Source organism: Ochlerotatus camptorhynchus, unplaced genomic scaffold, assembly GCF_037179485.1.
Source record: "Ochlerotatus camptorhynchus isolate MF236.1 unplaced genomic scaffold, CSIRO-AGI_Acam_v1.1 ptg000738l, whole genome shotgun sequence".
Classification (NCBI taxonomy): domain Eukaryota; kingdom Metazoa; phylum Arthropoda; class Insecta; order Diptera; family Culicidae; genus Ochlerotatus; species Ochlerotatus camptorhynchus.
The window spans coordinates 666,966-691,218 of NW_027041209.1; the positions used below are offsets into that span (position 1 = coordinate 666,966).

The 24,253-nt window shown below is 37.8% G+C and overlaps 2 protein-coding genes across 2 annotated transcripts in view; both read right to left on the reverse strand.

Annotated features, from left to right (window-relative positions):
- LOC135714845 (tektin-3-like) overlaps positions 1 to 1,125 on the reverse strand; it is a 45,529-nt gene extending 44,404 nt beyond the window's left edge. Inside the window, exon 1 of the mRNA XM_065238222.1 lies at positions 1,021 to 1,125. Within this exon, the coding sequence (XP_065094294.1) occupies positions 1,021 to 1,125 (105 nt within the window). The remainder of the gene's footprint in view (positions 1 to 1,020) is intronic.
- GCS2alpha (glucosidase 2 subunit alpha) overlaps positions 1 to 24,253 on the reverse strand; it is a 153,924-nt gene that overhangs the window by 72,992 nt on the left and 56,679 nt on the right. The window lies entirely within an intron of this gene.

Consider the following 24,253-nt stretch of genomic DNA (forward strand, 5'->3'; position numbering starts at 1 on the left):
GTCCTTTTTAGCAAGTAATATTACACCATATTTTCGACATGATTGTAGTGCATCCACTTTGACGTGATATCAAAATTATTTTTTTGCTGTGTACCCATCATGCATGAGGGAAAAACTATAAAAATTAAAATCGTGTAAAACAAAATTGAGTGTATACATCGTGTAACGCATCTAGACAACCAGACGCTGAAACGACCACCACTGATCTTTGCTTGAAGTAGGAAAATGTTGCGCGATGATGTCTGTCATTTGGATAGTTAGGTTATAAGGATTACGTGACAATTTGAAACGTGAAATTCGAAAAATCGTTGTCACTGACCCGGGGTCTGATATCTATTTGAAAATATATTGTTTTTAGATAGATGAAATGGCTCTAACATTGAGCCCATCGATAAAGATTTAATGTTATTCTTGTTTTTTTTTTCTGGAAAATACAAAAAATGCTTTCCTTCGAAATATATGTATGTTGACATTAGGGACATTACACTTATTTATTAAGTTAACAGTGCACCATTCGATTTGTTTCGTGGAATTGAAATGCACTCGCTAATTGGATTTTGTATAAAAATGCTAATAAATTGTGCAAACTGTCATTTCAATTGAAAAAGCACTGATAATTTTATTTTATTTATTGCAATTGTATGATACAGGTCGGACTCGCTTATAAAAAAAAAAAACAACCTTTACCAATAGATTGGGTATTGTCCTCACTGTGCGATGATGGTGTTACTTTGCGTTATTGAATGGTCGTTTGCATAAAATTGGCGATGAATGCTAAAAAAGTTAACTGCGGCTAATCGAGTCCGACCAATGCATGGAAAATTCATAATTCATACCACTAGTACACCAAATTTGTAAGTCGTACATATCGATCACCAACTCCACTGATTGGGAAAGATGACCTGAACTACACTCAACTATGACTCCACATAGAACATTGTTATATTTACTCAACAAGGGTTAATTATGCTAATAAACAAATAAATTTTATCTGTACAAGCACTGAAAGCGTAATCTTACCAGTGGCACACTTGACTTCCGGCTCGAATGCATAAAGGTGTCGGCATGGAGAGCCTGCGACGATGGGTACGCGTCATAATCACTAGCTCCTTCCCAGCACAGCATTGCACTTCAGAGTAGTCTGGTGGAAGTAAACGTCTCTTATGACCGATTGGAATACACAATCTGACACACTACTGGTTACATTTGCCACTGTCACTAGAATATAATAGATCTGGAATAGAAATCGAAATCGCAATCACGTTCGTCCCCGCTCTGAATCCCATGGGTAACTGAAAAGGGCTTATCGTGTGCACTCGAGCCACTGAGGAGGACTGTTGATAGGGAAGTCTCGTATTTGCACAACATGAACAAGGATTAGTGGGTGGCAGGGGCAGTGGCGCGTGGGAAATCAACCTGAACTGTTACGATGGAGAGCTTTCGTGTAGTGTCCTAGAATAATAAGCTTTGCTTGGTAGTTGAGTGTGTAAGGAAAGCGAACAAACGGTATTATTATGAATGTTGTAGTAGGCAAATGCAACACTGCTGTTGTTCTGCGATTGAGGAAAATTATCGAAACACTTGTAACTAAATAGGTAAACAATTTCATTCCCATGAAAGCGAATATTGCTATTTATTCATGTGTTGGAAAATCGTTTCACTGATGCTTTATTGTTTGTACAAATAAGGAATGTTAGTATTTCGATTACTGGGTTGAATCAGGATCTTCAATCGGCTTTGCTAGAGTTTAATAATTAATGGAATTAATCATTTGATCGTTCTACAAATTCATGATTGGACATTTACTGAAATCGAAATAAGAAACGTAAACCTTAAAATAAAAACGAAAACGTGTAAGCTTTTATTGAAAGTAACTTGCTGACGGCGTACATCAACATTTTGTTCTCGTAGTGAAAATATTTGACTCCCACTATAGGAAATGGAAATGCACTGCTACAATTTTGCTCGCTGTTCGTTCAGGAGTAACGTTACTCAGTATTAGATAGGTATTGCATATGTGCAAGCAGTATCGTAAAAGAAGCGTTCTCTGTTGAATTACGAACAATATTTTTAACAGCAAAATTCCAAACCCACACAGTGGATGTTGCGGAAAATCTAGTTCCCTCGGAGATCATGTTCCGGAAATAATAGCACATTGGTCGCGTTCCTGTACTGCACGGGAGAACAGTGTTGAGGCACGTACTTTTTTTCGTTCTCCGTTGCTATGCTCTGCAGGGCTAGCCCGCTTTGCCAACTTTATTCCATTATGTTTGTAATATCACAAAAATATCGATAAAACAAATTGCTGAAGAGTAAAAAATGGAATTCCACTCCCGCTCAACGTACTGGATGAACTACTAGAAGGTGCAAGAGCGGAAAAGAAGGAGAGTAGGGGAAGACGAGCCAAAATGCACACATGGGGTAAAATGCCCACTTGCAGAAAAACAACGATAACCTTTCCTCAGATACTTTTCTCGAGTTAAGGAATTTGATTATTTTCGTCGGCGGGGTGTCGACTCAATGAAATTCTCTGATATTCCCTGATTTTCCATTTGATTTTCTCTCATTCATTCGAGATAGGGTAGAGCGCTACTTCGTCGTAATCGCCCATTTCTGTTCTATCAATCAGAAAAGAGATCAATAATATCAATAATTTCACCGTGCACAAATCAATAATAGATTTGTAAATCCTATTAGAGCGCATTGTATGAATATTAACGCTCATTAACAAAAGAAGCGCTCCTAGCGAATCCCTTTTTTCTACGTTTATCCTTAGGACGAATAAAATCTAATGGCGTTTCAATGCGTTAGGACGGAATTGAAACTCGTAGGACGAATTTAGAATCAAGAAGCAGTATTCGATTTTAAACAATATCTCAACAATTTGTGACTCTTTATCAAATCCAACGATACGTATGGAAAGGTGAATTAATTTAGAAGTCATCTTTGAAAAAAAAAATATTTTTTTTGTTCAAACCCGTTCAGAAAAGAGAGGTAATGCGCGGATTGTGCTTAGTAGGACGGAAATTAGATCAAAAACCCTATATACAACTAACTCCATTTTTCTAAATTCAATGATTTTCGTTGACGTTTTTTACGACACCCGCTTCGTTGTCGTGCGCGACAGTCTGTTTGTATTCGTACTCTCATGCTCTACCGTCGTCTCTCTTACATAACACAAACGATAAAACAACATTCGAGCAAAAAGAAAATTTTCAAATAACTATCATATGACATGTGTGATTTCGTTCTAATTCCTCAATTTGGTGTAAATTAAACCATCTCTGATCAGAAATGTTATTACTAGGACATCGATGCTTGCTATTTTCAGAATTCACACATCAGCAAATCTTATTATGAGAAAAAATAAAATATATACATTCGTGACTGTCTTCAGCAACAGTGTCGTATGACAGAGCTTGTCATATGACATTTTACTTTGGTACTGTAATTTGATAGTTTGTTTTGCAAGTGTCGGAAGCAAAGGCAGTCGATTATCACAGAAAATGTGTCGACCACGGTGACCGCTTACAAAACTGGGTGAGAGCGAATGGAATTCAATTTTGAAATCTGTGTTATGGAAAGCGCTGTTCGCAGGAAATCGGTAATACTTTTAATTATCATAGCAACAGTTGCACATTCGTGCAATTTTCAACAGTGATATTTTGAAACATGATAAAGTCAGATACGTAGAAAAATTTCCTATCGATTGGCGTACTAAGAATTAAAATCCATCATCTCTGGATCAAAATCCGACCACTTTCATGCCGCGACCGATTTTGGTTTTTGAAATTGCACCCCTAATGTTGCCTTAAAAATACATGGTATGTTAGATTTAAAGATATGGGAACTTGACAAATGTCTCGTTAATAAAGATATTTTAAAAAAATCAAGAAAATACTCTTTAACAAATTTATCGTGATGGTTTTCAGTAATGCTGAGCTATTAGGGCTTTCAACACAGATAAGGCGGGTGAGCTGTATGTTGTTTGGAATAAGGGTGACACGCTTGGCATAGATGGCCCACAGTGACTCATGAAGAGCTACTGATTGCGGTGCGGCTTCCTCCTCCTTCTTTGGTGAATGGACGACCATGATGGCTGCAGCTCGCTGCTTGCAGGTAGCCTTTCGTTGTGTACAATTGAAATTGAAAATTGATAAAGTGTTAATTTTAACAGATTTGTAGAAAAGTTTCCAATCGATTGGCTTATTTAGATTTAAAATCCATCCGCTATTGACAGAGTTATATGGGGTCAAAAACTGACCTCTTTTTGTAATGCGGTCGATTTTGGTTTTTTAAGAGTGTATAGAATCACAGTAGGCATTGGTTGTCAGGATAAGTTTATTTTTTGTTTACATCATGGCTTCACCGGAGCAAGCACGTCGCGATTCGATCCTGCACGCTCGAAACGAAAATCCCGGGCTATTCGTTCCTGGCAGTGTTCGATCGAATTCCTGGGCAGGAATTTTACACCTCAGTTGACCGGAAGAGTTCCCCAGAAGAGTGCCCCGGAAGAATAAAAAATCAAAAAGAAGGCGAAATTCCTGCCGAAAGGCAAAAAAGTTTGAGCAATGGTCCATAGTAAGAACGAGGTCTGAAACAATGGTCTTACAATAAGCATAATATCTACTCATGCATAGCTGTTACATTGAACTATCAAAAATAAAACATTAAGGTTTAAACCCAATAAGATTTTCGTGTAGGGATTTTTTCGTGTTTAACCTTTATGTAATGTGATGAGATGCATGAGATTTAAGGCTGCTGTCTTCGGTAAAGTTGTTCAAGCGACTAAAAACTATTGTACATGAAGGTGGTGTACATCACACTTGAAATTTAGCTCACCAGATGGCGCTAGTCTGCCATTAACCTTCTAATTGCTTGCTTTAACTTGCAACCTCAACTAGATAGAAGTTGCGGTCTTGGACAATGTTATTCAGATGAATAAGACTTTTATGATGGTACACAGCTTAGTTCACAATTCACTGAACTGACGCTAGTATGCAATTTGAGATCTTATTGTTTGCTTAAACTTGACTGCATGACTAGATAAAAGTTTGCTGTCCTTTACTTTATTTAAATCTTCGGTTATTAGTTAGATAGGTTTCGATTCTACACATTGTAGTTTCATTTTTATACCTGTGATCTTGACATGCACATTGTAATCGAAATACGTACACTGAAAATGTATTTTCGTTATTTCTCTGAAAACCGTTTCGTAAAAATCAATATCGTACATACAACACATCTATCATAAATGGTAGGAAACATTCGTTTTCCCTGTCATCTGGCGCAATGTCAATATTACGCCTCATTCGTATAATATATAAATTCATCTTTGTACAATCAAACCAACAACTGCGCTTATTGTCTCCTAAAGTTCTGATTGTGTGTTGGAGATGGGATACTGGTTTGACCAATACATGCAAGCTACCATTATAAATCAAAATACTGGTCACGGTGGTTTTATGTCAGAGAAAAAAAAAATACATGCAAGCAGCAGAAAAAGCAAACGAAATCGAATTACCGCTCCATGAGTACTTCTTATTTGCCTTTAGCCTTTCCCTTTCTCGTAGCACAGATAGAGTGTTAAATAAGATGCAGATCTGGCTATTGCAAGGTTCATGGTTCGAGTCCGGTCTGAAGCCAAATTTATATTTTTGTCATGTTTATCGCTTACAATAATGAAGTTATTTTTAGCCATTCTCACTAACACACTCCACATTTTTCGGTTTCCACAACCAACACTTGTGGCCCACTGGTTGGGTGTAGCGATAGCGAGTGTGGCAGTTCTAACGAAACTAGCTTCATACAATGTACAAATCCATTTCGTTGCAGAAAACAACGTATAAATTCGTAGAACAAACGAGCGATTTCGTTGTATAAACGAAAATTTATTTTCAGTGTATGTGTCATGGATATCAAAATTAATTATGTGGAATTAAATGGAAGATAACCTTTTTTGCTGTTTTATTTAAGCATTCCGCTAACAACCCAGTTTCATTACTTCATTCAACTATCATTTCATTTGCCGTTTTGTGTAGGTGCGCACCATGTGCAGTCTGTGTATTGGTATTGGTGTCAGCTTTAGCCTCATATGTAGACTAACCGACGCGCAATCAATTTTCAAATTCAATTCAAAGAGAGCCGTCTGCTGGTGTTTTCAAATGATAATAACACATTTCTCAAAGAGCAATTCGGGTTTAGGAAAGGCCACTCTAACCATCCACCAACTCGCACGGGTTACTAACATCATCAAGCGGAATAAGTCCGTTTCCAATACATCTGCCATGGCATTGTTGAACGTCGAGAAGGCGTTCGACAATGGGCATGATGGTTTAGTGTACAAGCTGCAACGATACAACTTTCCGATCTACCTCGTGAAGATCATCAAAAAATACTTGCCGGGCAGATCATTCCCAGTCTACTTGAACAATGCCCCCTCTGATACGTTCAACGTTGATGCAGGGGTCCCTCAGGGTAGCTTGCTTGGGCCTATCCTATTCAACATGTTCACGTCAGACGTTCCTCTCCTGCCGGGTGGTGGTATCCTGTCAATGTTCGCAGATGACACCTCCATCATCTATTAGGGTCGAGTGATCCGTGCTCTGGCGAGTAAACTACAATCAGGCTTGAATGTTCTGTCCGACTATTTCAAGAGCTGGAAGATTTGTATCAATGCAGCTAAAACACAAACCATTATGTTTCCACACTCGAATTAACCTCGGCTTGTTCCGCCTGCTAACGTCAAGATCCATCTTGATAGCACTCCCATTGAATAGTCGAGTGAAGTAGTCTACCTTGGTCTCACCCTCGATAACAAATTGCTATTCCGATCCCATGTGGACAAGACATCCACCAAGTGTAACATCTTGGTCAGGTCGCTCTACTCTCTGATAAACAGGAAATCCACCCTGTCCCTCAAAAACAAGATTGCTGTCCACAAGCAGATCATTTTGCCGGCTATTGAGTATGTTATGCCAATCTGGGAGAGTTGTGCTAAGTGCCACCACCAAAAGCTTCAGAGGATCCAAAACAAGATCCTCAGAATGATCCTTAACAGTCCACCGCAAACTCTTAATTATGAGATTCACCACCTGGCCGGTCTTCAAACACTCGAGGAGCGAAAGACTTCCACACTGGAAAGGTTCAGAGTAGCCTGTCTGCGATCAAACCACCAGATCATTCGTGATTTGGCAACCTAGTTTAAGTAGTTAGGTAAGTTTCTGTGCTCAAGTGGGTAGGTTATCAAATTTTTAAATTCAAACCAAAACAATCCCATAAAGGGTATCCTGTAAATTAGCGCTAAACGCAATCATCACATGAGAATAACCAATTAACTAGAACAAAGATGAAGAGCCAAAGGCTAACCAATTGGAATTTTAAACCAAATGTTGTAACATAAAAAAAAACCAGAAAATAAACGTAAATTTTACTACTACTACTACGGTGTCGACTTGCTGTCATTTGTTGTTTGTTTACCGCACACGATTAAGGAGTACCGCAACGTCGCAGTAAAGTTGTTTCCGACGCCAGCAGCCATAAAGGTGGTGAGGGAGCGGTTTCGTCGAAAAATTAACCGCTCGATCCGGAATACCGCTGCTTACCTAAATTTGTAGATCGGGACTGCCCACACCATCATGACGAAGGACCTGGGATACAAGCCGTACAAGGAACGCAAGGTTCACGGGGTAACGGAGGCTACAACGAAGAAGAGGCTGGACAGAGCCAAACTGATACTTTCGCGCAATTCGTGCACCTCTACGGGAAGGATAATTATGTCTTTCAACAGGACGGCGCACCGGCCCACACGGTGAATATCGTCCAAGCGTGGTGTCGGGAGAATTTGACTGATTTTCTCGATAAGACTTTGTGGACTCTCAGCTCCCCGGACCTTATGGTCATACATGCTGGCCAAGCAACGCGAACATCAAGTGAGCACTATGGACCACTTTAAGAAGCTCATTTCCGAAATCTGGGACGAGATGCCGATGGACTAGGAACGTGCTGCGTGCGATTATTTTGACGTCTCAAGCTCGTCATAATATGTCGTAAAGGTTCTTAATAAACATTGCTTCAATAAAAATTGGCTCAGAAAAGAATACCTTGTATTTTCATTTTTTTAACACATTTTTAAAGTGTATTCGAATTTATTGAACACCCTTGAATACGCTGGTTCACTAGCGCTAATGTATTAAAAAGTAACCAGCATTACCAACATGATATTTCAGGAACAACTGAAACTCACGCTATTTGGTTTAGCTGTTTGAGCTAGTGAACTATCATAAGTGTAAACAGCCCATAAAGTCCCAGTAGGGTCGTAATAATGCCAAAGAAGAAGATTTAATGGCAGTATTGTGCAATGTGAGAACTATTGAACATCAAATTAAAGGGTGATACGGTCAAAATTTGGTCAATATCAACTTGACGTATTTCTTTCAATTTTGCATTTAAAAAACCTGAATACCCCTCATTTTGAAGGTGTGTGTGTGTAGAATGTTGCTCCTATTTTGATTTTGGAATTCACTCTTCAGTTGTCAAAATGCCATCCAAGCAAGAAGAGCAGCGTATCAAAATTTTGCTCGCGCATCGCGAAAATCCGAGCTACTCGCACGCAAAGTTGGCAAAATCGCTAAAAGTTGCCAAATCAACCGTTACAAATGTAATTAAAGTGTTTGGGGAACGTTTGTCGACAGCCAGGAAGTCTGGATCGGGGGGAAATCGAAAACCGGAAGCCGCTGAGACGACAAAGAGAGTTGCCGGTAGTTTCAAGCGAAACCCTAACCTCTCTCTCCGAGATGCCGCAAATAAGCTGGGTGTATCGTCTACAACCGTGCATCGAGCCAAAAAACGAGCCGGACTATCGACTTACAAGAAGGTAGTGACTCCAAATCGCGATGATAAACAAAATACGACGGCCAAAGCGCGATCCCGGAGGCTGTACACGACGATGCTGACGAAGTTTGACTGCGTGGTAATGGACGACGAAACCTACGTCAAAGCCGACTACAAGCAGCTTCCGGGACAGGAGTTTTATACGGCAAAAGGAAGGGGAAAGGTAGCAGATGTTTTCAAGCACATGAAACTGTCAAAGTTCGCAAAGAAATATCTGGTTTGGCAAGCCATCTGTACCTGTGGCTTGAAAAGCAGCATTTTCATAGCTTCCGGGACTGTCAACCAAGAAATTTACGTGAAAGAGTGTTTGAATAAACGTCTGCTGCCTTTCCTGAAGAAACACGGTTGTTCCGTACTGTTTTGGCCGGATTTGGCATCTTGCCATTACTGTAAAAAGGCCATGGAGTGGTACGCCGCCAACAACGTGCAGGTGGTTCCCAAGGACAAGAACCCTCCCAACACGCCAGAGCTCCGCCCAATTGAGAAATACTGGGCTATTGTCAAGCGGAACCTAAAGAAGACCAAAAAAACTGCTAAGGGCGAGCAGCAGTTCAAGGCAAACTGGCTTTCTGCGGCGAAGAAGGTGGACAAGGTGGCTGTACAAAATCTGATGGCAGGGGTCAAGCGTAAGGCCCGGCAATTCGGATTTGGAAAAGCGGAAGCCTAACTGAATATTTTTCCTGAATTTTATACTAATTGAACTTGAAAAAGAAATTTAATTTGATTTTTTAAATAAACGATTTCACCGATTTACACGCGTTTTCCCTTGACCAAATTTTGACCGTATCACCCTTTATTATTTGCTATCCGTTTCCCATACATTTTCCCATATTAAGATTAATTTATTTTACTAATTACTAAAATATACATTTTCCCATATTAAGTTTAATTTATTTTACTAATTTACTTTACTTTGTTTGCAGGGCCGAGTTTTTTTGTTCAATATACAATACACTATTTACAATAAATCTTAAAACTACCGAGTTCAGCAACATCTGAATTCAAATTTAGCACACAGTACATGAGGATTTCAATACGAATCAAAACAGCAGTAGGGAGTTATGACCCGCCATCCAAACTTGACTCACTTTAATGGACAACCACTACGAGCCTTTTGTAATGGTTGCACTCAGAGATTCTGTATAAGAAAAAATTGAGCAAATATTTTTTGGCACTGCACGTGTTTTGTAAACGATTTTTTTAATATTAATTTATTGTTTGATTTACCATGCACCAGAAATGAAGCAATAACAGTTCTACAAAATAATGCAAGAGGTTTTCGATAATTTGGGCTTAACAATCACAGAGTTGTAAGCTCAACGCATATACAGATCGAATAGAAGAAAAGGGTCGCGTCTTGCTTTTATGACAATTTCATCACCCTCTGTTGCTTCTGTTGAAATGGCATCGACGTATGGTGGCATTTTCGAGGGTTTTATGATAATGTGTCTCGCTTCCATAGAACATCATCTATCGTCGTCGTCGTCGTCGTCGTCGTCATGCTCCTCCTCATCATCATCATCATCATCATCATCATCATCATCATCATCATCATCATCATCATCATCATTACCTCATCTCCTGTGGAGCAACAGACGGTTGCGGCTTCCATTTTTCGCTGACGATGAAAATCAAATGACGATGGTCAAATTTAGTGGAAAATGGCTGCGGTCCACCACATACTACTCATCCCCGGAGTAGTGGACGGGTTCACCAACTGCGGTTGACTTTTGGGTTCGTTAGCTTGGTGGTATAACCTTCTGAAGGAAACACGGAATCCCAACGTGGTTGATGGGCGATAGAACATTAATTGTAGCTTTAGCCAAAATTATTATAATATTTTACCTGGCGTTGAGGTAATTTCATCATATCGGTTAGTTCTGTGAATAGGGAACATACGTAATAGTTTATTTTTCATCATGAGATCTAAACTGCCTATAATCGCATATCAGTCCCATATGGATTTTCGGCAATTATTAGATAGCAACGCTATCCAATATCAATTAGCATCTACTTTCACATTATGTAATAAAACTATGGACTATAAAAAAAGAAAACAACACCAAATCTGTTAGTCCCATCAAGCTTCAATGCAGCAGATTTTTTACTTGATATAGTTATATACGCAAGAAGTTGCAAAAAGAAGATTTTTTCAGCACGAGTCTTAGTCTATCCAACGAGTCTTAGTCTATCCAACGAGTCTTAGTTATTGTCAAGTGAATACATAGAATGCTGAAAAAATTGAATTTTGAAACGAGTTGAATACAACATTTATTGCACTCAAAAGAGTGTCAAACAGTAGAACTTTTCAACACTGGGTGCTGAAAAGTAGTACTGTGCGATACTGTTATTGGTATAGTATTGTACATATTTGGTTAAGTGTGTAGCTCTTAGAAAAAAAACTTTTTGCTTAAATTTTTTGTTCAAATTCTCATTTGTAATCATAAAAAAGATCTTTCACATTCCGATAAGTTTACAAGCATTCAAATTAATCAAACTTTATACCGGCTCTTGTACAAATCTATCCCGATAAATATGTAAATAGTTGTTTAACCACCAGCCAAGATTTCAAAAATCTATTTATTCAAATCATTTTAAACATTGTCCATTCAGGTGTACGCTCAATTCTGAGATACAATGCATATGCAGGCCGGGCTCGATTATTAGTAGTTGCATGTTTTTTCACAACCATCGCCGATTTCTTGCAATCGATCATTCAATTGCGTAAACTAACACCACCAACAGACAGACAGACAATTCCTCATCTTTTGGTAATGATTTAGTAATGGTTTGACGTTTTGTAACGAGGGTTAACTGCAGATAATCGAGTCCGAACTGTTCAACATTTATGGCGGTAAGCTCCAACACGGATTAACTTTCCTTGATTGGAGGATCTACCATATGTTTGATAAGGATCATATTGATTAAAATTGACGTCGAAAACAAATTATCAGGATTCTGCTGTTAGCCAACAGCTTATTATATATTATTTTTAATTGATTCAAAAATATTTTACAATTATTTCATGTATTGTTAAGGTAACAAATCGGTCGTAAGAATGATAATGAAACTCGTTATTTGAAATTACAGATGTGCGTCGATTAAAAAATAGACGCCGGCTTTGTTTGGGGTTAATTTACTCGGTCAGAAGCAAACCAGCCCTAAGCTAACCTTATTTTACTCGGTGCCGTTGCGGCGTCATCGGCGTCACACCGAATGCACTGTTGGCGGCGGTGGCAAATTATTCGAAAACATATTCCGGAAAATCGGAATGCAGTCCAGACAATCGTGTAACTTTACTGTCTGTATATCGGTAAAAATGCTCACTAGCAAGAAACCGCTCGAGCTGTGTCTCAAAGTCGGCTTAATACTGGTTAATCTGGAGGGGCTTCGCGAGTATCATGGAAAGTGAAAGCAGGTGTGGATTGGATTTCTAAAAGAATACTGTTGAATTTTATTGGTGTACACTGTACAGTGGGTTTTTATTATGGGGGTTTAACGTACCGGTGCGATCTGCGGTCTCCTGGCGTCTACCCTGGTTGACAAGGATCACCAGAGTCCAGGCAAGGCCGGAGGGACTCTGCTGAGAGGGGTCCTCTTTTGCTTTTAGAGCGGTTTTGACCCGGGGAATGCGGGCCTTGGCGATTTTGGCCTTGCAATGCCAGAGCAAAACGGTGTGCTATACTGTTTAGATAAATAGTCACTAAGGAGCATTAATTCGACTCGTATGCCTCCTAACCGACTTTGTCGGTTACCAGTAACCAAAAAGGCTTACTCCCTCCCCATGGACATGGAGGTTGACGGTACTGAAGCAAAGAGTTATGTTTAATTTCTTTATATTTGCAACGATGATGATTTCCTATTGTGACACATATCATCTTCTTAATGCTTCAGTATGCCTCAAACGATTAATTCTTGGTTGTCAAGAGAACTTCCTTGATGAAATCGGCTGCTTCATGCAGACTGAGAAATTCTGATTTTAGTATCAGATTTGTTCTGTATACAGAGGAACTGGGAGGACTAATTAAAAACTTCTCACCAATAAAGTAATGATCTTCTAGTAAATTTTGCATTTAATTTTATTAATATTTTATTTTATTTAAGCATATTATTTTTGTTACAGTCAATTTGGATTAGCATATGACACAAGAGATTTAATATTACTTGCTCGTTTTTGCGTAAAATAATCAACATTTATTTTACTTGTAATTACCCTTGAAAGTTTTTTTCAAGTTTTTTTTTGTGATCTGAAAATTTACCCAGTTTGGTTAGAAGTTTCGAAGGTAACGCATGTCCACAGGCCTAATAGAAAGATAGGCAGAAAAAATGTATCATGAAGAATGGTTGCATGCAGGGTTGCTTTCACTCACTTGCTATAGATGAGTGATTTTCGGAGTTTTGAATTCGTTAGATGTTGTAATGGAGGTTTGTGCTGTTGGATGCGGGAAGAGATTGGAGGGCGGGTGTTTGACGCATAGAGCCTGTCAATTTCGCTTTCAGAGTGTCGCAGTCAGCGGTTTTATGATTCGTGAGCGCTCGCGATTCGTAGAATCGTTGATTGTGACTGCAAGTGGATTTGACGGGTTTTGTGGGTCGGACGCTTGCTTTTTGGCCTCTTCTTGTGTTTAACATGTGCAGAGTATCATTATAACGTCTTAGGTTTTGAGATTCCTGGTGACGTGAAATATATTTGTGAGAATATCTTTTGAGATTTTAGCAGTCACGTTTTGTTTGTAGTTTATATTTATTTATTTCATGTTATTATCGTAAATAATAGTTATTCAATAATAGATTGTTCATCCATTTATTCGTATTTTGACGCGAAGCGCTGTGGATTATAAGATGCTCGATGACCCTCGAGGGATCGATTTTGCTTACTGAGCAGAAAATCATGGATTTAACCCCAAGCTCTCCCATAGCACAATAAATCGCCACCATCATTTATATATTTGATATTGAACATTAACCTCGGAAACTATTTGCATATCAAGCGAAAACGTAGTCCTGTATTGTCGCGAAGCGTTATGGTTCTGAGATGCTCGATGACCCTGGAGGGATCGTTTTTGCTTACTGAGCAGAAAATCATGGGTTCAATCCCAAGCTCTCCGTCATGACTCTTAAAATTCATTATCACTAAACAAAATTAATATGTTCTTTCGATAGCCGGCTATCGAGAGATTAAATAAATGGGTGAATCCTAACCGAATACTCTACCCGGTGTCGCTAAGTCGGTGGCCTCTCGTTAAGTAAGTACTACATCAACATTTCCTTCCCTATCCCTAGTTGTGGTAAAGATGGGCGTGGCCGGGAATAGCGACAGTCATGCTTCTGTTACTCTTGTTAAGATTGGAACCAATGTTTACTCCCCAGCATTATTCCTGAAAGTAGTCTAACTGAGAATTTCAGAAGAGACGTGAGTGTCGCTAGTATCCAATTTACGAAGTATATCATAACAACGCTAACGCTAACCAGTAACCAAAAAGGCTTACTAGAATAGTCACAATAGGTTTTTAATCACTCAGTTCACTTTAATCACATTCGAATTACCAGAAATTAGCTAAATTCTGTAAATTCAAGAGAATTAATTTTTTTCTTTGATTTGTTTTCCTTCGATCTTGTTTTCCGTGCTGAGCACCAATACTACCCTACCCTACCTATCGACCCATCAACTCATGAACCGCGGACCAACGGAAGGGAAGGCGTGATCAGAGATGTTGTGCGTCAGAACATCCCGGCGGCGCCGACTGGGATTGAACCCAGGGCTACTGGGGTGAGAGGTAATCACGGTTACCACTACACCCTCGGCGACGCTGAGCAGAATGCACATAATTACTTAATATCTCCATGATACTAATTTGAATCGTGATGCTGTCTTCAGCAAAGATGTTCCTTATAGTTTAAGCTACGTGTGCTGAAATTCTGAGCTTAATCAAGTTTGCTGAACCAGTATGTAAGTAGCCACCATCTTAGCTTGGGTCTTGTCCTGCATGCGGCTCCACTTAACAGAAAGATCAAATTTTGTTATCGTTTTGAATTCAACATATTGCTGTATGACGGGCCACCTGGAAGAAAACAATCACCTTCCGATATTATGATCCAACAAAACGAATAACGATATTCGCATTACTAGTTAAGCATTTCACTGAATGGTTTGTTTGAGAAGGGCGCGTCAATGTCATTGCAACTGTTGGAGTAGAATGCACACGATTACAATCGACTCCGGTTGGTACTCTAATCCATTGTCGAATTGCAACTTCAATGATGCCCTAATGCTCCCTTCCGTCCCATCGTTTAATAAATTTAGTGTTTGAATTCAAATATTGATTATCATGCAATATTTAATGTAAATGTAGTATGTAATGAGATTTTATGTATGTTAAATAATAATTATATAATTAATAAAGTACAACAAAATACAAAAAAAAAACTCGATTTTAGTCACAAAATTTCTTTAAACTCGAGCTATATACGAAAATTTGAATTGCATGGTATGATTGAACTCAGCTTTGCCTATTTAATGAATCCACAATTGAAGTTAAGAATCAATTTGTTAAATATTTGAGGTTATTTGAGCATACAAGAGTTATAAAAACACGTATCCATGAATAATTCTTGAAATAGCAAAACTCTGCAAAGGTAAAACAATTTAAAAACATTGACCTAATAAATGAATCAATTGGATTTTCTGGGATATAAAAAATCCTGTAAACCATAGATCATATTATATTATAATAAAATAAAAGGTAAATAACAATGATATGCTATTTAATACACCATCTGGTCCTTCAGGATCTGTATGGAATACTTTTAAAATATTGGTAAGCTTTAATAATGAATCAATAGTCAGACAAATCGAGGTTATTTGGACATCAGACAGTTAACAATTTTTATGCAATTGTAATCATGCATTGCAAGTTTTTTTTTTCTGAACGAAGGCTGAAAATAAACTTTAAGATTTAAATCAATGAGTCCAACCTAAACGGAGGACTCGCAAACACAATAAGCTCCCTCATTACTCATATTCCGAATCTGATTAAATAAGTATTTACAAGTATACAAATAAATATACCAAAAATGAATGTAATTTTCTCTCCTGGAACCTAAATAACATATAGTAACATCAATAATAACAGTAAGCTAAACATAAAATTGAATAACATTTGTAGAAAAAAAGGACTCACCCAAGGTTAAACATTTCTTGGAGTAGCTAACATTTGGCACGCTTTTCTCCAATCTGTATATATGTTCTAATTAAAAATATAATAATAAAAGGAATAGCATAACTAAATTTATAAGCCAAGATATAATTTCTGCTCGGTGCATTACATGGAGACTGTTTAATTCTCTTTCAAGATTCTGGTTGACTTCCGACACTATTTGCTGTTCTATAGAAATAAAGAAGTGATATGATATGAAAATATAATACTCCATTCAAATATTTCATTCACATTACCAAATAAAGCGATTAACAAATCTTCAATGTTGAGGGGCTTGAGATTAAATTCATGATGTTCAGTAAGCAAAAATGGTCGCTCAAAAGCCTTTCATACCAGATCATACAAGCTACGATCGCGTTGTTATTGCAAAAAAATAAATCAAACCCGGCCGCGACGGTGACGTTGATAACGACGTGAATAAACCTCTACGACCTATGATCTTTTAAACCTGGAGACGATTAAGAAAAAGCGATTATGCCTTCATTAAATTATATTTTTCGCGATGTTCGTTTTTTTTTTCGATTTGGTCCTTATGTGAGACGGGAGCAGAATCCATAAAACTTTCACATTTTTTTAGCTACCGTGCGTTTACCAGCGTACAAATATTGCACATCGTTGAAGCTATCTCGACCGATCTCTATTGCGTTTTAAAACGACTGTCTTCTCCTTCATATTTTGTCATCAAAACCACCAAGCCCCGCAATTAAACACAACCCGCCGCGACTAACGTCAGTCTTCAACCACGGCCCTCATGATCATGTTAAGAACTCTTAACGAATCATGCTTCAACATGAAAAAAAAAAAAATCATAATAGATTATTCGTAGACAACTACACACTTAGAAATAACTACTTTTACACGAGACGTAATCCATATTGGACGTAAATCATAGAACGTAAACAAGCATTTCATGTAAAATTAAGTGTTCTCAAACCGAAACATCAGCTAGTCGACGAAGGCAACGTTTGATTGCATTGATTTTCACGTTTCTTTCAACTGATTCTTATGTCAAAAGGCCCGCTTACATGTGTCGGTCTCAGGAAACCGAAATTTACATGACTTTTTAGTAGTGTGTAACCGTAAAAACGCGAGGAGTATGCTTCATGCGATCGAGGTCATCCCTCTGACAAATGGGAACGCCCATGCATGCTAACACCATCATCAGATAGGGTAATTTTTCCCCTACCTAATAGCGGAAACAGCACGCGCGGCGAGCAACCAGCCACACCAAAGCGACCATCAAACGCACTGCCCTCAAAAGCAGACACGTCCCCTCGAAAACGTAATCGAGAAATTTATAAGAACAATCTTCAACTGAAACGTACTCACAAAATCAATATATCCGGGAGCGCATTACCGATGCTTATTTTTCTCTAGTCATTTTAAAACAAAATCGTCATTTTAACCGTATGCACGAAAAAGTGAAGGAATATTATTTCTACATATATTTCAACCAATATTCCCATATAAATTTTAAATCAAAAGCGCCAGGTCGTGTTACATCCGAATTAGCTGAAATTTTCAAAACGTGGTTTTCTCACCTAGTGGCACAAATCTAGGGGGCCTGGGTTCAATCCCAGTCGGTGCCGCCGGGATGTTCTGAGGCATAACATCTCTGATCTCTCGGTTCATGAGTTGATGAATCGATAGATAAGGTTCAGGTATGGGAGCTGCCTCCCTGGCGTCGGTAGCATTGGTGATCAGCACGGAAAACAAGATCGACGGAAAACAAATCAAAGGAAAAAACAGTTATGATTTTTTGAAAAAATAAAACCCATCTTTTAAATAAGTCCGGAAAAATTGACAATTTTGGAATGGAAAATGTGCAAAATATCATTTATATCGAAGAGAGTCATGTCCAACCGATTTGCCATTTTCCGTGGAAATTTTCCTTTGTAACACTGCAATTATTCGATAAACTTTAAATCTCTTTTTCATCCCTTAAAAAATCCTGGATTTTTTTTATATGAACTATAACCAACTTTCATGATCATACTTTTCCTGAAATCTTTAACCATTTGTCGCTCCGAACTTTTTCCCTTAAGACGTTTTTTCATTCATTCCATGTTTACAAATGGAATAGCTTGTTTGAGATTGGGTTGGTTAACTACAAACATAATATTACCAGTGATTGTGTCTACATAATTTACCTGAAAATTTAGTTATTTTCTTTGACTATTTGTTTGTATTACTCATGCGTGAAGTTAACAATTTACACAGTTGAAGATGCTAATTTCAAATTAAAGACTAAAGTGGAAGCTTACCATCAATTACTGTCATTGGTCGAAATATACAGTAGCAGCACCTACCCTACCCGTGTGTAATAGAGATCGTCAAGTCGATGATGACAGGAGCACATACCGTGGTAGAGGTAACAATAGCTGCAATTTCCAAACCTACGATACCTTCAGATAACAACTTTAGTGCGGTAAAATCGATAGAACTGTTTCAAACACATCGTCGGTACATGAGCTAGTCGGTGATCATCTCTTTTTGCCAGTTGTGGCTGGGGGTGGGATACCCCTCGCCATCCCTCTCCAACGGGGGATTTTGGTAAAGAGAGATGATCAAACCGATTTGTACCTTCCTCAAAGTTGTCCTTGCTCGCTTTCTTCTCGCTATATACAATGTTCACACTGCCGTATTCTAACGGAACTATCAACTCTATACTTTCATCTCCTCATCTATCGTATAAAAATTACCACTTTAGGCTGTTATTTGAAATTAGCATCTTCAACTTTTAGTTATTTATTTTATATATTGTTTTAAAACGTTTGTCTTATATTTATTTGCTATTCAAGGAAGTTTATACTATGTAAAAACGTCAAATGATGAAATAATGGGCCTGTAATATGTTATGCTTCGCATGCTTTAAACAAAGAAGAAAATATTTACCTATTAATTTCCGAAATTCGAAGTAATAATTCATTCTGGATAATGGGTAATTCGGGGTAAAGGAATTCGGAGTAGTGGCATTCGTGGTAAAGTCATAAAGTGATTTTGAATTTAGCGGGTTAGCAAAAATACTCCTTGTTTTGTATACAGTAGAAAACAGCTTCCAATTCTTGCAAAGAAGAGTTGAATTACTTTGAAGAGGATGTTTATTACAGGGGAGACACGGTCAATGATTACTAGTTACAAAGGCGGTAATGTTTCTGCATACACAGACACGTTGTAGAGAATTAGTGTAGAGATGCATGCATGCATGCCGTTAGATCAAAGAAAAAGTTAATTATAGAAACTAGCTTTCTCTTCCCATAAAGGATATGTGAGGTCATAGGAAACTGTCCTGCTAACGGATGTTTAAACCGAAATTTGAACCTCGCAAGGCGTGAACCATTAAGTACGTTACGCTCTAAGGGAGGAGGGGGGAAGGGGTTTTGAAATCTGTTGCAAAACCGTGACGAAAGGGAGAGGAGGGGTTTAATTTTTCAATTATTTCGTTTGACGTACTTAATCGATGCTCCCTAAGCTATTTTAATTTTAATTTGTATCATACATTGTTTTGCCATACATGGTCATCAGGTTACAATGTCATGAAGATTAGTACGAAATTTTTAGTTCCTACTTTACTATCCCCAAAGATAAAAACAAGCCGAAGCATTATTCAGCATTGACACCAGAAGCGGCAAAAAACCCGGTTCAAGTGAGAATTGCATAAACAACATCGGTGTGCACTGAGTAATCACATAGGCAAGCAAGAGGAAGGCAGTGAACAGCTTTTTGCAGTATGCTAAGGTTTAGGTATGTTGCTACCATAGCATTGCATTGGCTGCAAAGAGCAGTGTTGTGTTGTGGCATGGCATAACACCAAAGTGTGCAGCAACGTTTACAGCGTAAAGCACATCCGTCGTCGTTGTCGTTGTTGTTGTTGACTTATCCCTACTGATAGTTTTTTGTAGCGCAAAGCTTTATTTCTTCGCTCTAACGGCTTCCTTCCTTCCAGAGAATTTCCGTGTGTCGACAGCGGGAAGCAACCCAATGTTACTGTTACCATTTCCGTTAGCTCTCTGAAAATGGAGGCAGATTTACACTAGCACGCATATGCTGCAAAAGGATTAGAGGGAATTAAGTGTCAGAGATTATTAGAGCGAAAAGTAGCAAATCTGATTGGCAAGTTGGATGTGTGCTGTGCGCTTATGGTTGAAATTGAAAGGAGTGGTGAAATGAGTGAAAGCAGCTGCATTTATAGAACTCGGTTGAACGTTGTGTGTATTATTTGTAAAAATTGTCTTATTCTGGTCACATCATTATTATTTCCATTCGAAACTAGTCAAAGGAGTAACTGAGCCCCATAACGTGGGTAGATCACCTTTTCGTGGTACGTTACGGGATGTAAGATCTACCACCGATTCCTAGTCTTGACTACTCTAAACTAGGGGAACAGGATTTTTCAATAATCAAAGGAACATATCTTAGTCCTTGTTACTTTGTATACTTTGTTAATAGTGATAAGTCCTCGGGTTGCTGGAAACAAGGAAAATAAGTCAGTTAGTCTTCACTTATGTGATTCCTAATCTTCTATTCGTTGTTCCCTACTTTGAAGTGGTTAAGACTAGGGTTCTGATGCATGGTCATTATCGATGTCATAGCTTGATTTTGTTGCTAAGGAATCCAATTTTGACGCACGCCTTTGGAAGGTGTTCCAACTCCTAAGGATATAAATAGCGGGACCTTTCAATTAGAATAGATTCCTTACGATGAAGGGAAGAACGACAACTGTATAAAAAACCGAATACTGATGGAGTAATACGACATGCACTAAATTAAGGACACGGGATATACTACAATAGATCAAATTACTGGTCGCAGTAGTGTTATGTCCCGAACAGAAAAAAAAAACTGAAACCCAAACTTTCGGTGCAACGGTTATTGATATTGATCAGCATATGAAACCAATATGGACAGTTGAATATAGACAAGGATAACGTTAAACTCATAGATATTACAAAAAGGATTCGATTATGGCAACACACCTTTTCACCAATTTTAATAACTGCAAACCTGGTTATCTGACCACGTTTGAAGCTTCGCAGCTTATCTTAAAATCTAAATAATCAGATCAAATCAAATAACAATAAAAGACAATTGATTGACAGTTAACTTGATCAAAAACATATTTTTCGACTAGCACTTTGCGTATCATTTTCAGTTTCACTGGGCTTATTTATTTGAAGTTACATGAGAATGAATATAGAAATATTATGTATTTTTATCACTAAATGATTCGTAAATAAAAAGTTCCTTTTAGGTGCTCTAAACTATTTTTGAGGGAATTTAGTTTAAACATAGGTGCAACTTTGAGAGATGGTGTCAACAAACTTGCGGTATCGTGAGAACGCTCCATGTAAAATTTTAATGTTTTTTTTTTCTTTTTTATTGCTTTAAAATCTATTCCATACGTCATATAATTGCAGATACCAAAACTAGGATCGAATTCTGATCGATTGTAATAAGAATAATAATCGGTCAAGAAGGATTAAATTTTTTAGACGAAAAAGCTTGGGAACACAAAGTTTAACTACTGAATAGTTAAGGATAAAAATATATATCTAAAGTATCCAACAATCAATTTATGTGACAAACATATTTTATTCGACCTGTTTGTATGGGAACATCCCATAGTGCACTCTATTGCAGCTTTAAATCCAGCACGTGAATTCAATTAATTTTTGTGTGTGTCATCATTCATCAGTGCTATTCATTTATTGTTGACCACAATGATTTAATAGTGTTGTTTTTTCCACTTGTTTTTTCGTTCACGCTCATTTTATATTGGCGACAGAGGAGTTCGTTTCAAGAGTTTCCACTGATAATCAGGGTCAATTTCAATTATTTTTTTTTCGAGAGTAAATTGATTGTCACTTGTTTATCCACAGACTGGATGCAAGAGTAGGTTGATTTGGAATGAGAAAGAAGAGCTAATGTAAACGTTGCAGAAAAATCAAATGAAATTGAACAATGCAAATACGAAGAAAGAACAATGCATGCTTATACAAATCATAATGAAAAACGGGAAAACCAGCATCAATTTTCAGTTTGTATGGCGTAACAACATGTGTATAGATTAGGGTGACCCAAAAAAACACGTTATCTGCAAACCTGGGAGCTCACTCTCGAAATCATAGTTATTTTTCAAGTTATTGCTGAACACATTTTTGTTTTCCTTTGGTTTGTTTTTTGTTGATCTTGTTTTCCATATTGACTACTAATGCTACAGACGGGCAGATCCCACACCTGGACCCTACCCGCTTATCGACCCATTAACCTATCGACCCAACAACAACTAAACACTCATGGACCGGGAACCAACGGCTTTATTTCCCATCCATCAAAAATTGTATGCTTCAGAAAATTTCGGCGGCGCCGACTGGGATTGAACCCACCAGGCCCTTTGGGGTGAAAGGCAATCACGCTTCTCACTACACCACCGGTGCCACTAGAACATATATTTCTAATGTAGGGTAGAGAACTACTTCGGCCTAATCGCCCATTTTGGGCCTATCGAGCAGAAAACTTCAAATAAATCTATGATTTCAGAGTTAACAAGTCAATTATGCATTTGGTACGATACTTTAGTTAATAAGCTTGTTGTTTTAGTATTACTTCTACGTGAAGTCAACGATTTACATAGTTGAAGATGCTAATTTCAAATAACAGACTGTAGTGGTAATTTTTATACGATAGATGGAGTAGATGAAAGCATAGAGTTGATAGTTCCGTTAGAGTACGGCAGTGTGAAGATTGCATATAGGTATTAGAATAGCGAGCTAGGACAAGTTTTAAGGAAGGTACAAATCGGTTTTTTCAACTCTATGCTTTCATCTACTCCATCTATCGTATAAAAATTACCACTACAGTCTGTTATTTGAAATTAGCATCTTCAACTAAATATTTCAACGATTGGTTTCTCTTCATCAAATCTTACGGTACATACGGAAAGGTAAATAAATTTGGAAGCCATCAGTAATAATAACATTCGCTAGATTAAGAAAGACTAAGTGCAGGTTGTGCTTAATAGGCCGGAAATGGGGTAGTTAACCCTATCAACATTTACTGCAACCTAACCATATTATTGTTTTCCCTAAGTTTGTAATCTATAGTTCGTGCATTGTCTCGCCACTTTCGCTACAGCTCCGACAGTATTTGAATAACAGTCCTGCTGTCGGCTTGCATTGAACCTGCGATGATGAATCCCTTATTATTGTAAGTAAATCTTACATCCCCTTGTTGGGTGTAGAATAACATTTTCTCAAAATTTCGTGTCGATTTTTGAACGATGGTGAGCCTCTCCCAAATAAAAATACAAAATAAGGCTCACTTAAAATACCAATAACATCCAATTTTGCACCGATTCGAGCACAAGTTTTATTTTGAAGGAGAATGCGAAAACTTATTTTTCCATGTGTTCCAAATTGATTAGTAAATGAGTCGTAAACAGATATTTTGTTCAGGCGGTTTGAAGGGGTTTCATCAAATTAGTAGCTAGGAAGAGTTAACCAGAGTGGTGTGGTGATATACTTTAATGTAAATTTTTTCATTGATGGTACTTTTTTTTGGTTTTGCGTAAGGTGATTTCGATGGAAAAAGGTTTTGATTTAATTTATAATGTTATGTAATACAGTGACATTATCCTTAGAACATAATCGAGATCTTTATCATAAACTAACAAATCCTGCACTATTTCGTTTAAAAGCTGTTCCTACACCTGCATGGACAATCATCTATACAAATACAGTAATGATCCGATTTTGCCAGCCGCTTTGCGCATCAGACTTTTATTTTTATTTCATATAACCGTAATTCCACATCTTTCTCATTCATTTTCAGGATGGATGTTTAAGGTATACTTTGATGCATTAAGACCATTGTAAAAGCACTTGGGTTTCGTAGAACATCAGAAAAGATTTTCAAGAAGTGGGCTGACAAATCGGGTCATTACTGTATTTAAATAAATAATGGACAATATGCACTTGAGCACCCTCCCCCTGGCCTTATGCCCTCTCCCACACTGTCCACGTGGTATATGCACGTCCACTTACTGTACTATTAATTTGCTTTAAACAGTTTTCATTTTAAACATTTTCTGTCGGATACAATACACCAAAACCATCCAGTCAAATAATTAATCAATTTAAGCTACA